The sequence below is a fragment of the Phaseolus vulgaris genome, chromosome 8 (genome assembly GCF_051622355.1).
Source record: "Phaseolus vulgaris cultivar YP4 chromosome 8, ASM5162235v1, whole genome shotgun sequence".
Taxonomy (NCBI): Eukaryota; Viridiplantae; Streptophyta; class Magnoliopsida; order Fabales; family Fabaceae; genus Phaseolus; species Phaseolus vulgaris.
The window spans coordinates 51773959-51786137 of record NC_143505.1 but is presented as its reverse complement, the minus strand read 5'-3'; the positions used below and the strand labels follow the sequence as shown (position 1 = coordinate 51786137).

Here is a 12179-nt window from a genome sequence, read left to right as displayed (position 1 = left end):
ATACCATTGATGTATTGCTTGTCTGAGACCATAAAGGGACCTTTGAAGTCGACATACAATGTTCTTGCAGTTAGTTTCATGGTCGGGGGAAGCTTCATATAAACTTCTTCATGTAAATCACCATGGAGGAACACATTGTTGACATTTGATTGCTTTAAGGCCCAATTGTTGGTAGTAGGAAGAGCCAAAAGTAACCTCAAGGTTTTTAGCTTAGCTACAGGTGCAAAGGTTTCCAAGAAATTTAACCTTTCAATTGATTGTACCCTTTTGCTACAAGTCTTGTCTTGTAATGTTCTATAGTACCATTAGAATTATACTTGATTTTGTAGACACATTGACAACCTATAGCGTTTTTTCCGGAAGGAAGACTTGTAATAGTCCAAGTTTGATTAGTTGCAAGAGCAGCTAATTCAACTTTCATGACTTGAACCTAATTTGAGATTTTAGCAGCCTCCTCGTAATTTTGAGGTTCAACATTAGAAGATATGAACATTATGGTATGTCTAAAACCAACAAATAAATACTTGAAGTTCAAAAGTTCTGAGGATGATGAGTACTTACATGGTTGTTGTTGATTTGAAAATCATTTAAATAAAGAGAATTTTTCTGTTGCGATTTGACCATCTAAGATAAGTAGAAGAAACTTCATTGTCAACAGTTATATTAACATCATTGTTGTCAACAATGCGAGTATCATCAACATTATTATTGTCAACAATGGGAGTATCAATAGTATTATTAGCATTGTCAGTTTGTACATTTACATATCATAAGTCTGAGCATAGAAAAAAAATTCACAAAAATACATGTCTAGAAATATCAATTTTAAGATTTAAAAAAAGAAACCTTTTGTATGTGATTTGAAACCAAAAAAATCCCAGGTACATCACATCTATCAAGTTTTTTTTTTCTATGTGCAACAAGAGAAATAGAGTAGCACAAATATAAAAACACACGTAAATTAAAAATATCATATATTTCCATATAACTTTTCATACGATGTAACATTATTAAGAAGAGGTGTAGGAATGCAGTTTACTAAAAAAGTTGCATGCTGAATAACAAAACTCCAAAAATTTGTAGGAAGATTAGAATGAAATAAAAAAAAACTAGTGATATTTAAAAAAATGTTGATGTTTTCTTTCAACTATATTATTCTCTTGTAGTATTTCCACACAAGTGGTGTGATGAATAATACTCCAAGAAGCAAAGGAATCTTTCATCTTAAATTCTATACCATTATTAATTTGTATACTTCTAATTTTAATTTGAATATAATTTTTTTTATGTAAAAGGTAAAATTCACAATATTTGATCTAAAATATTTGATCTAACTTCAGATCTATTATGCATAATTTTTTTTTAAGGGTAACAGAAAAAATCATTAACAATAGTGAAAAATATATATAGAAATATAAATTTTATGATTGAGCCTCAAGCACATAAGAAAGTTCTTCCTCTTCTTCCTCACAAACTAATAATTTTTTTAATCTTTAGTTAGACTATTGATAAGAATGCTTATTTTATCCAATTTTACGTTTTGCAGGTAAAATCAGAATATATTTGTTTTTCCTAGAATGCAAATGGTAGAATCACTTTTCATTGTGCAACCAGGTTCAAAATAAATTAGATTGGAGGTTGAATAAACATGATTTGGACGTTATGCCCACAAAAAAATATCTGGCACGTGAGTATGAATGGAAGAGATGAATGAATCTTGCATCTTTCACAACCACGACAATTTCATTAAATTTTTTAATGAAGAAAATGGTTTTATTTATTATGTTCCAGAGTCCAAACCTAGGAACAACGAATTTCAGAGTAAACCATGGTCACACATATAATGTGTTGTAAATGCCTCAAATTCTTCTGTCATGCAAACCAAAATGATTGAAGAAGATGCTCTGTGGGCCCTCCCTTAAAACCCCATCACTGTTTTCCACATTAATTTAATATATCTACTACTTTTCTATAATTATTTATTTAATATCTTTTTTTAATATCATATGTTGATGAGATTATGAGAAAATATTTTCACAATCATTTTCTCTTTACTGTATACAACCTTCTCCAACATTTTTTTTCTTCAATTCTAAACGTGAATCGCAAGGCAATAATATTTTAAGCATTACTATCAGTTACATTTGCATACGAATACAAATACAAATACGGATACAATACAAGTAAAAATTGTTCACACAACTTTTTTGTTTGCATCTTATTTATTTAGAAAAAACAGAGTATATTGAAGGGGTTTGTTTTATTTATTTATTTGCCCATACGAGACAAGTACTAAGAAGAGTGTGAAAAATGATAAATAATGGTGAATGAGGGTCACTTTAGGATATTCTACCCCACAAAAGAACAAAGACTAGACCCATACTATACCTACGTATATACGTACCTATACCTACTATTACTATGCACATTGCTAGAATCGTTCTTCTCCCAAAAGCCAAAAGCAAAAAGTTGAAGGCAAAATATCTTCTAATCAGTGAACCATTTGTCTAACCAATAATTATTATTACTTAATTAGCCTTCCCAATCCATTACCACTACCTTTTATTTTTCTTTATCCCTAACTTTACACACTACCTATTATTAACCTAATACTAATTAATACTAATAATTATTAATTAATAAATCTAACACATTTTAATTCCGTCCCTATCCAAATCCTTGTCGTTTCATTAACCACTTGAACTTCTTTTAATAATTACAAGAAAAATATTATTCTCAATATATCTTTTTTAGGTACTAAAATATCCCTACTGAAAACCTACCTATTAAAGAGCATCTTTTCGAACTTAAAACTCTTGATCACTTTTTGTGGTTTAATTTTAATGAAAAATAAAATTAATCTCAAATTTTAATTTACTTATAATGTAATAGTTTACTTTATTTATTTCTTTTCAATTGAGTTAAATTTAAGGTAATTTAATAACTAAAATCCAAATTATGAACCACTTGTTGAAGAGTTGTCTATTATTAATATTAACTAGATTTGATTGCAGAGTTAGGAATGACAGAGAGAAGGGTAGTTGCGCAAATAAGTGTGGCTAAGAGGTCAATTTTGGTGATAGCAAGTCCCACATCGCAAGTTACAACGGAATCCCACTGAACTGCACCATACCGCACCACCTTTGCTTCTGCTACACACCACAACCGAACCGCCACAGACACTGACACACACAACACTTTCTCTCTCTCTCTCTCTTCTGTCATACCTGACGAAACGGTTTTCATTAGAGAGAGGGGGCACCGGCAAAAGTGCCACCACCTGCGATGCCGAATCCCGAGGCTAACCGCAGCCAACAGTCACGCTCCCGGGGCCGTCCCTCCACGTCGGCGCCGCCGCGGACCCCGGCCCGGGCCTCGCTGCGCCAGCTACTGCGCGTGGCGTCAGTGGCGAGCGGTATTCAGTTCGGTTGGGCCTTGCAGCTATCCCTCCTCACTCCCTACGTCCAGCAGCTCGGCATCCCTCACCAATGGGCCAGCATCATCTGGCTCTGTGGCCCCGTCTCCGGCCTCTTCGTCCAGCCTCTCGTCGGCCACTTGAGCGACCGCTGCACCAGCCGCTTCGGCCGTCGCCGCCCCTTCATCTTCATCGGCGCCATCGCCATCGTCATCGCCGTCATCATCATCGGCTACGCCGCCGACATCGGCTGGCTCCTAGGCGACACCGATTCCTACCGACCTGCCGCCATAACTGTCTTCATAATTGGCTTTTGGATCCTCGACGTCGCCAACAACGTAACGCAAGGTCCCTGTCGAGCCTTGCTCAGTGATCTCACCAGTATGCTCCGATTCCTCTCCTCCTATCTCAGATTTTAATTCGCAATTCCTAATTCAAGTTATCACCGTTCTTGACTAATTGATTTTTTCGTGACTTGATTTTACGAATGCAACTGAGGTGTTCAACGAAGATCGAGCTACCTAGTTGACTTCCTTGTTTCTTCATGGATCTTACTCTGTTTTGTAGATAGCGTGATTTCGCTTGTGTTTCTTGCATTTGACTATGTTCATTTAATGAACTTTGACCGTTATGATCAGCGTGCGTTGACCGGATGTGACCAAATTTTCTATCTTGGAATATTTACTAAATGTTCAATTTGGCGTTTGGTTTGGGATGTAGTTTAGCGTAAGCTTTTGTATAGATTGCCAACTTGATTATTTTTAGTTAGGAGAAAGGAGAACGCAAAAATGTAAAATGAAAAACGCGAAGGTTCAATTGTGTCTTTTGTTAAGGGTTATTTTGTTGGGATACGGCTTGTAGTGGCACCTAGTTCGTAGTTTGAGTCAAAATGGCGACTAAGAAGCTCTGTGGGAACAAAATTTAAGTCTTCAGGGTCATAGTACACTTTCTCTGCATTCTAGTTGTGTTGAGGGGGTCAGGGGGTGTTATCTTTTTCATTGCATGCTTCTTGTGTTGCTAGATTTATTTAGTGCTTCTTGTCTTGCTTTTGAAACTCACGGGTTTGCTAGATTTTTACTTTTTAGTTACGGTCTTGCCTGTTGAATTGCAACTGTTTTTCTTTGATTTGTGAAGAAACTTATGTCTGTTGAAAGCTAAACTTAGCCTCTGAATAATATTACGTGTACAAATCAAAAGATGGAAAAACAACATCATGTATACATAGAAGAAAAAATGAGTGTGCATAAGATTATATAGAGGTTAGTGCTTACTGCCGAGTGTTACAAAATTGAAATCATGGTTCGTTTATTAATGTGGCTACAACTAGTATCTGTCTCAGATATTCATCTTTTATCTTTATGCAGTGTCCATTACACTTGAACTTGATGAGTTTTTAAGGATGTTATTATGGTTTATGTTTGGATTGAGCCTTTTGTTGTATAGTTAATGGTCATTTATTTGTCAGAATTTATTTTATTGTCTATCTTGTTAGGTCATGATTTTTGGTCTGAATTAAAATATTTATATAACTTTTGAATTAGCAAACTTTTCTCATATATTCACAGCATTGACAAATTTGAAACTACTACCAAAGGGAAAAACCTAGGTTTTCTGCCTTTTGCTGGCTAAATGTCAGGTTCTCTCTCATGACTGTTTTCTGGTTTAGTGGGCACCCCCTTGGATCACAATCTTTGTGTTACTTTGTTTGAAGACCTTGTGATTTAGAAAAAAACTGGATAAACTGTGATTTAGAAATTTCATAAATGAAAGGTTTTGATTCTATGGGGAGGTGTAGTGTAGAAGGTACAGTAATAAATATGATGAAAAATATTTTATTTAGGCTTGTCTTCTTTTCATCCCTCATGACTAGTTACCCTTGGTTTGTCTAGAATTTGGGCTGAGCCAAATTCAATAATCCCAAAGGCGAGCTCATGAGGTGAGGACCGTCGGAACCTTTATAAGCTTTAGTCTGTCCATATCTGTTGTCTTTGTCGGATCCTCTTGCATAGGATTGGGACATCTGGAGATTGGGCCAGGTAGAGTTTTAGATAGTTTAGGGTAACCTAAGTTTAGATTCACATAGGATTTCATACCATCTAGAATTTGATTTGAGGGTGATCTAACATTAGATTTACAGTAGTCTCTAATACAATATTCAATATTTGAGTTGAGCCTGAATCAAACCCAAAAGTGAGTTCATAAGGTGAGGATTGCCTAAGTTTAATAAGATTAATCTATTGCATTGAACATTTGGAGAGTAGACTCTGTAAGACTAATTTTTTTAAATTGCATTGGGAAAGCTGCCGACCTAGGTAAATTTTTAAATAGTTAAGAGTGACCAATATTTGATGTACAATACAATGGGCTTTGTTATCATTTAGAATTTGGGATGAGCCTGACTCAACTCCAAAAGCTTGCTCACGAGATAAAGATAGCTCAAGTCTTTATAAGTTCTACTTTGGCCATATCTATAATTGACGTGAGATCTCTTCATCCCCAATGCCCCGGATTGTACATATGGACTGTGGACATTGTGGGACTATTTTTCCTTTTAATATTGCATTGGAAAACTGTTGGGTTAGGTAGATTTTTGGACGATTGAGGGTTGTCTAAGATCAGATTTATGATAAGTTTTGCTACCATATTAAATTATGGGATATCTGCTGATGTTATAATGGGATAAGAGCCTGAGATAATGAAGCTTCTATTCCAAAAATACTGAATAAATGTCGTCCTATTTAGAGGTGTCTAAGAAAGTTGAATAATGAGAAAAATGTTTTTCACACCTTTTATTTAACAAGTACATGCATGTATAGAATGTAAGCTGCTGTGACAGGAAAGAGAAAGCTGCTACCAACTAATCAAAATAGCAGAATCTGTACTCTAACTATTCATAACTGCTAATGAACTTACTTAAAAGTAGTTTCATTATGTTAAACACATGGGGTGATTGATAAGGTGGGGTATAACAGGCTTTTTTGAAAATAAATTTCCTGTATTGACCAAAACTGTAGGTCCACTTCCCGTAGGATCTTCTGCCATACTATTGAATTCAGTTCTCAATTAAATTAAAAGGATATAGTAATTATCTTTTAATTTTATAACATATGACCTAAATAGCTTTGCAAAAGTGACCTAAATTTTCTGAATAAATTTCATGAGACATTATGCATCTTTCTATGCCTCAGTGTTACTTTGGACATTTGTTCATTTCAGAGAGAGAGAGGGAGAATCACGTGTGAACCCTCAGTTCCCTTATCAACCAAAAAAATCACAATGTTTACATTATGTCTGTCATCCTTTATATGAAAATGAGTGATCCATTTGGAAAACAAGACGTTAATGTTCATCTTCTTTGGAATGTTAGGAAAGGATCCTCGAAGGACACGCGTTGCAAATGCTTATTACTCACTGTTTATGGCCATTGGTAATATTCTTGGCTATGCAACTGGATCATACAGTGGTTGGTACAAGATTTTTTCTTTTACACTTTCCCCTGCTTGCACAATTAGTTGTGCAAATCTCAAGTCTGCTTTCTTTCTTGACATTGGTTTCATTGCGGTCACAACATATATCAGCATCATGGCAGCTCATGAAGTGCCTCTAAATTCTAATGAGGTAGTCCATGCTGAAGCTGGGGCCGAGGAGTCAGGTAGTGCCGAAGAAGCTTTCATGTGGGAATTATTTGGGACATTAAAATATTTTTCAACCCCTGTGTGGATAATTCTGTCTGTTACTGCTCTCACATGGATTGGGTGGTTTCCATTTACTCTATTTGATACTGATTGGATGGGTCGAGAGATTTATGGTGGTGATCCAAATCAAGGCCTTACTTATGATGCTGGAGTTAGAATGGGAGCACTTGGTTTGTTGCTTAATTCAGTTGTTCTTGCATTAACATCATTGCTCATGGAAAGGTTATGCAGGAAGAGGGGGGCTGGTTTTGTGTGGGGAATCTCAAATCTCGTGATGACATTTTGCTTTCTTGCAATGTTAGTATTAACCTATGTGGCAAGTAACATAGGCTATGCAGGCAAAGATCTACCTCCACCTGGCATTGTGATAGCTGCGTTGATTATCTTTACCATTCTTGGGTTTCCACTGGCAGTAAGTTTCCCTACACTACTCCACAAAGCGTATTGTTCCTTTCCTATCAACATTGAATATGTTGCTAATACATATGAATTATATTATTTGATTTGCTTTTGCTGTGCAATCTCCTTTGGCTCACACTGTCCAATCTTGTATAACCTCTTATTTTTTTGGGGGGGAACCCTTGTGATACATTTTATTTTAGTATAACTTGTTCTTAGAAATAGAAATTTGTAAATGATGTCAAATATTGTTTGATTAATATTATTTATTGCAGATCACTTACAGTGTTCCGTATGCCTTAATTTCCACACATATTGAGTCTTTGGGACTTGGCCAAGGTTGACCTCTATTCATTCCATTGTTTTTACTTCTTGAATACGTGCATGACGAACTATTCATATGGATTGCTGGTATTTGCAGGGTTATCAATGGGTGTCCTGAATCTGGCAATAGTGGTCCCACAGGTATTTCTTCTTTGAATATATATATGATTGAAGTCAAACTGCCTTTATTTTGAACTTTGTACTTGTTGGAGATATCACATCATTTAGAGATACAATAAAAGTATAATGTATAAATGGAGAATAATTTCATCTTACAAGTTAGTTTTGTAAGAATAAGTCCAAACCCAAATTCTAAGAGTACAAACCCAGTGTAAAGAATATTCTTAGTAGATTTTCATTTGAACCAGGTCTACTTCTTTAATTTAATATGTAATCTTGAATACTGAATTGAATATAAATAATGCTCCTGATTCACACAAACTTCTGAAGTTCTGTACAAAAAACACATTGCCTTACCACTTCTGTGGGGGAGAATATCCTAAAAACAGTTTGATTTTTAATATAATTGCAGTAATTGTTGTTCTCAGCTAGCACATGGTATCTCTTGGAATATATTTGTAGTATAGTTGCAACAGCTATAGAGCTTCCAATTAGAGTTTCTTTGTAAGAGCTTTGGAAAGTCCCGTTAGTAAAAGGAAATTAAGGTGTCAATTTCCTGTGTTGGAGGAGGAAGCTCCATGTTAGGGGGATATTTTGTCTTTGTGCTCAAACCTGGCCCAAAAACCAGATTTTTATCCTTCTTTAGAATGTAGTGTGTTATTTTCTGAGCCCAGCAACTAGTTTTTATCTAGTTTAAAGGTATCAGACCGTCACAATGCAGTTTCATTCACTTTATATAACATTGGGTCTTAAGTTCTTAGAACAGCTACTATTAAAATAAGAGTAAATTTAACCAGCATGACATTTTTTGTTCTACTACACTCTTATAATGAAAACATAAAGTGCATTTCTGTTTTCTCGTGAATATAATATTTCAAGAAACTGCCAGATCTCAATATGGTATACATAAATTATGAAGTCACTTGCGTATCATAAGACATTTCCTGCTGCCTTTTTTCCCCACAAACATAAGTGGTTTAGATAGGCGAGGATAACAGGTATGAGAGCCCGTTGGGAAATAGAAAATGAATCCATTGAATTTGCACTAAGCAATGAGTCTTACATATCTTACCGAGAATAGAGTGAACCATTTGTCCTATGATCTATGAAAAAAATGTCGGTTATTTTAACCATTGGGTTTGAATTTGATAGAAACACTCGCATTAAGAGTGCACATATTAACTGTTGTGTTTGAAATCATTCAATACGAAATTGATTCGATTAGATTTGATAGGATGTCCTTTACATTGAAGTAACTGGATTTGGATGTCAATTCCCTCATTTGGAACTTGTCATAAAAAAATAAAACAGAGGCTATTTTAGCCCCTAAAATTGTTGAAGAATGTTAACCTAGTCTCAAATTATTAAAATTCCAAAATAGTTCATGCCTTTGAAGACTATTCAAGTTAGTTCAATCACCCCCCTTCAGTTAACAAACAATGTCAGAGATGCTGATATGGCTCCTTAAGTGCCCTGATGGCTTCTATGTTCATCGCAAGGACTTTCTTCTGTAACATTCACTTTCTGCCTCTTCGTTCTTCTATTAAAAAAATCCTTTGAACCCAAGCATATGAAGAATCAGAGCTTTAAGAGGGAGGGCATCATTTACCCAAACACCCAGTTTCTTTTTGTCACGGTGCATTTTAACACTGAAGCAAAGCTTTTGCTCACATGGGCAACTACTGAAAACACTTGTTATAGTTGGTTACTATCTAATTTTGGTGTTTTGTCCCTGTAAATAGTAAAATTGTTGATTAGCACATGCTATCTCCTATTTAGAAAATAGCGTGGGCCTCTATTTTGCCAATAGATACACATGTCCTATTTCAATACTCGGAATATGAAGAATCAGAGCTTTAAGAGGGGCAACATAGAAGAAACGATGATGAATATCATCATTTGCACAGTCAAGATAGCTTTGTACATAACACAACACAAGTTGTTTAATGATAACTGGCCGTAAACCGTAGGAAAAAATCAAAATTATCGTTTTCCCAACCATTGACCCATGAGTTTGCAAATGCACTCCAACTTCCACTCGTACCTTTATTTTGTTGTCTAGGCTGTACAAATGGTCCTATATTGGCCAATATAATCTCCAGTTTGTTGTTCCTTTTGAAGCTTTATTTCTACAGTTCTTGGGACGGTTCTGAACTGTAGGAAGAAGTGGAAAGAAGGTGGAAGTTGTCAAATTTGTTAGAATGGTCCCTGTAAATGGGCTGTCACATGGGAGCTAGCTAGTATGGCAATTAGAGTCCATTTACTTGTGCTTTTATTTCCGATTTTGATTTCTGTTTTAATTTTGAATTTCAAAACTGCCACCTTGTTTTCAATTTTTTGAAGATTTGTTCAGGAAACATACACAACAAAGAAAAGTTGTTTTGATGTTTTCTATACAAGTCTTTAATAATATGAAACTAATTGACATCAAGGTGCTCCTTTTGTTATTAAAAAGTGTAAAAGAAACGGGAATAAGAAATAAAAACACAATTAAACTGATACTTAATGTGCCGCATTAGCATGTCTGCCATTTAGTTTACTGGGGATAAGACTTGTATTAACTTGAGTAATAATATTCAATTTTAGATACTGTGTGAACCATGTTCATAGATAAAAATTAAAAAATATATTCAATTTGGAACTATCATGAGATCGTAATCGTTTCTGGGAGTAAGTTGACTCTGCACCACAATTTCAAACGCGCTGTTTTAGGGACTAAAATGTTGATTCCCTATGACTAGGTTGCTACTTGTGGGTCAATGTGGGCATAGGTAGGAACGCAAAGTGTCACATTAGCACGATTGTTGCCATTAGTTGAGTGGGGGTAACAGATGGAATAAGTTGACAATCTTATATTTGAGAGTATTTAGAAATTTTAATAATTTCAAAGACTAAATTGACACAGGACTAAAATTATGATTCCATAAAGAAATAGAATTTGAATTGATTTGCCAATCACTCTCTTGTTTGTAGGAGCACCTCAAAGATAAATTGAATTTATTTTGTTTTAACAAATTTACTACCCTTATTTAGAATATAGGTAAAATAAACTGACTAATCTAATGTGAGCAAAGTTTTCAATTCTAATAAATTAAAACTATAGTCAAGTTTAATCGAATCAAATTTTTTGTGTGAAGTTTTACGGACACAATTTAAGCAAAAGGGTTTCAAAATCAAATCATTTCCTATTTTATAAGCTAATGCTTAACAATATTATATATATGTATCAAATCAGTTCCCGTTATTGTATTGTTCCAAACATACTGTATGTAGTTCTTAGCGAATGATGTTGTGTGTTCTATAAGTGGAAACTTTGTAAAAGAGCAATAGTTATGAAGTGTTTTTGGAGCCAGATTACGTATTTATCTTTTGCTTTTTGTAATAGATAATAGTGTCACTGGGAGCTGGACCATGGGATCAGCTATTTGGTGGAGGAAACTCCCCAGCCTTTGCTGTGGGAGCTGTTTCAACCATTATCAGTGGACTTATAGCAATCTTGGCTATTCCTCGATCTGGTGCTCAAAAGGCTCGAAGCCATGCGTGAGGTATCATGTTCTGTCTGCTTTTGGCATTTATTTCTTTCGAAGGAGGATGGTGAAAATGAAGAGGTAGCAAGAATTTGTATATAGTTATTTTTTATTGTATCCTTTTTCCCGGGCAAAGATTTCACTCCCAATATTTTCTTATGAATAAATGAATGTTTGTTGTACTTTAATATTATTGGTCATTATTTGAAGCCAAATGACCTGATTTCTGAGTGTTACTATTTTCTGAAGCAAAGAAAGCTTTGGGAACAATTTTTGTGTGTGACCCTGATGAGCGAGTTGTCTGTTTAAAACAGTGAGGTTGGTTGGCTATGTAAATCATGAGATATCGACAAGCTGTAGAAAAGGGTGAATACTCTTGATGTCAAAGGAAACAATGTAAAACACAATTTATATATCATTACCTTTCCCAACATCTTGGAATCTCATGTGAATATGATATCATAAAAGCTGTCACCAAATGCTGGTTGACATATTGTGCAATCAGTGGAGACCTTTCTCACTGTAAATTAGTTCTTCCCGTGCAAGATGTTCCTTTCGTGGCTAATTGCAAAGTAGTTACGGCATCTTCCATGGGTTCTAAAGTTCATCTCGGGCAACATTCTTTCCCACCAAGACGAGTTGCTGCTGATTTGGAATTATTCGAGACGAAAAATTCTTTATTTTAGGCAATTCTGGTTG

The 12179-nt window shown here is 35.1% G+C and overlaps 1 protein-coding gene across 1 annotated transcript; it reads left to right on the top strand.

Moving 5' to 3' along the window:
• The first annotated feature begins 2974 nt into the window (after positions 1 to 2974).
• On the top strand, positions 2975 to 11911 carry LOC137827298 (sucrose transport protein SUC4). Its single transcript, XM_068633588.2, has 5 exons — positions 2975 to 3796; positions 6783 to 7522; positions 7785 to 7848; positions 7931 to 7974; positions 11339 to 11911. The coding sequence occupies exons 1-5, from the start codon at positions 3286 to 3288 to the stop codon at positions 11495 to 11497; spliced, it is 1518 nt and encodes a 505-aa protein (XP_068489689.2). The 5' UTR covers positions 2975 to 3285; the 3' UTR covers positions 11498 to 11911.
• Positions 11912 to 12179: the final 268 nt, after the last annotated feature.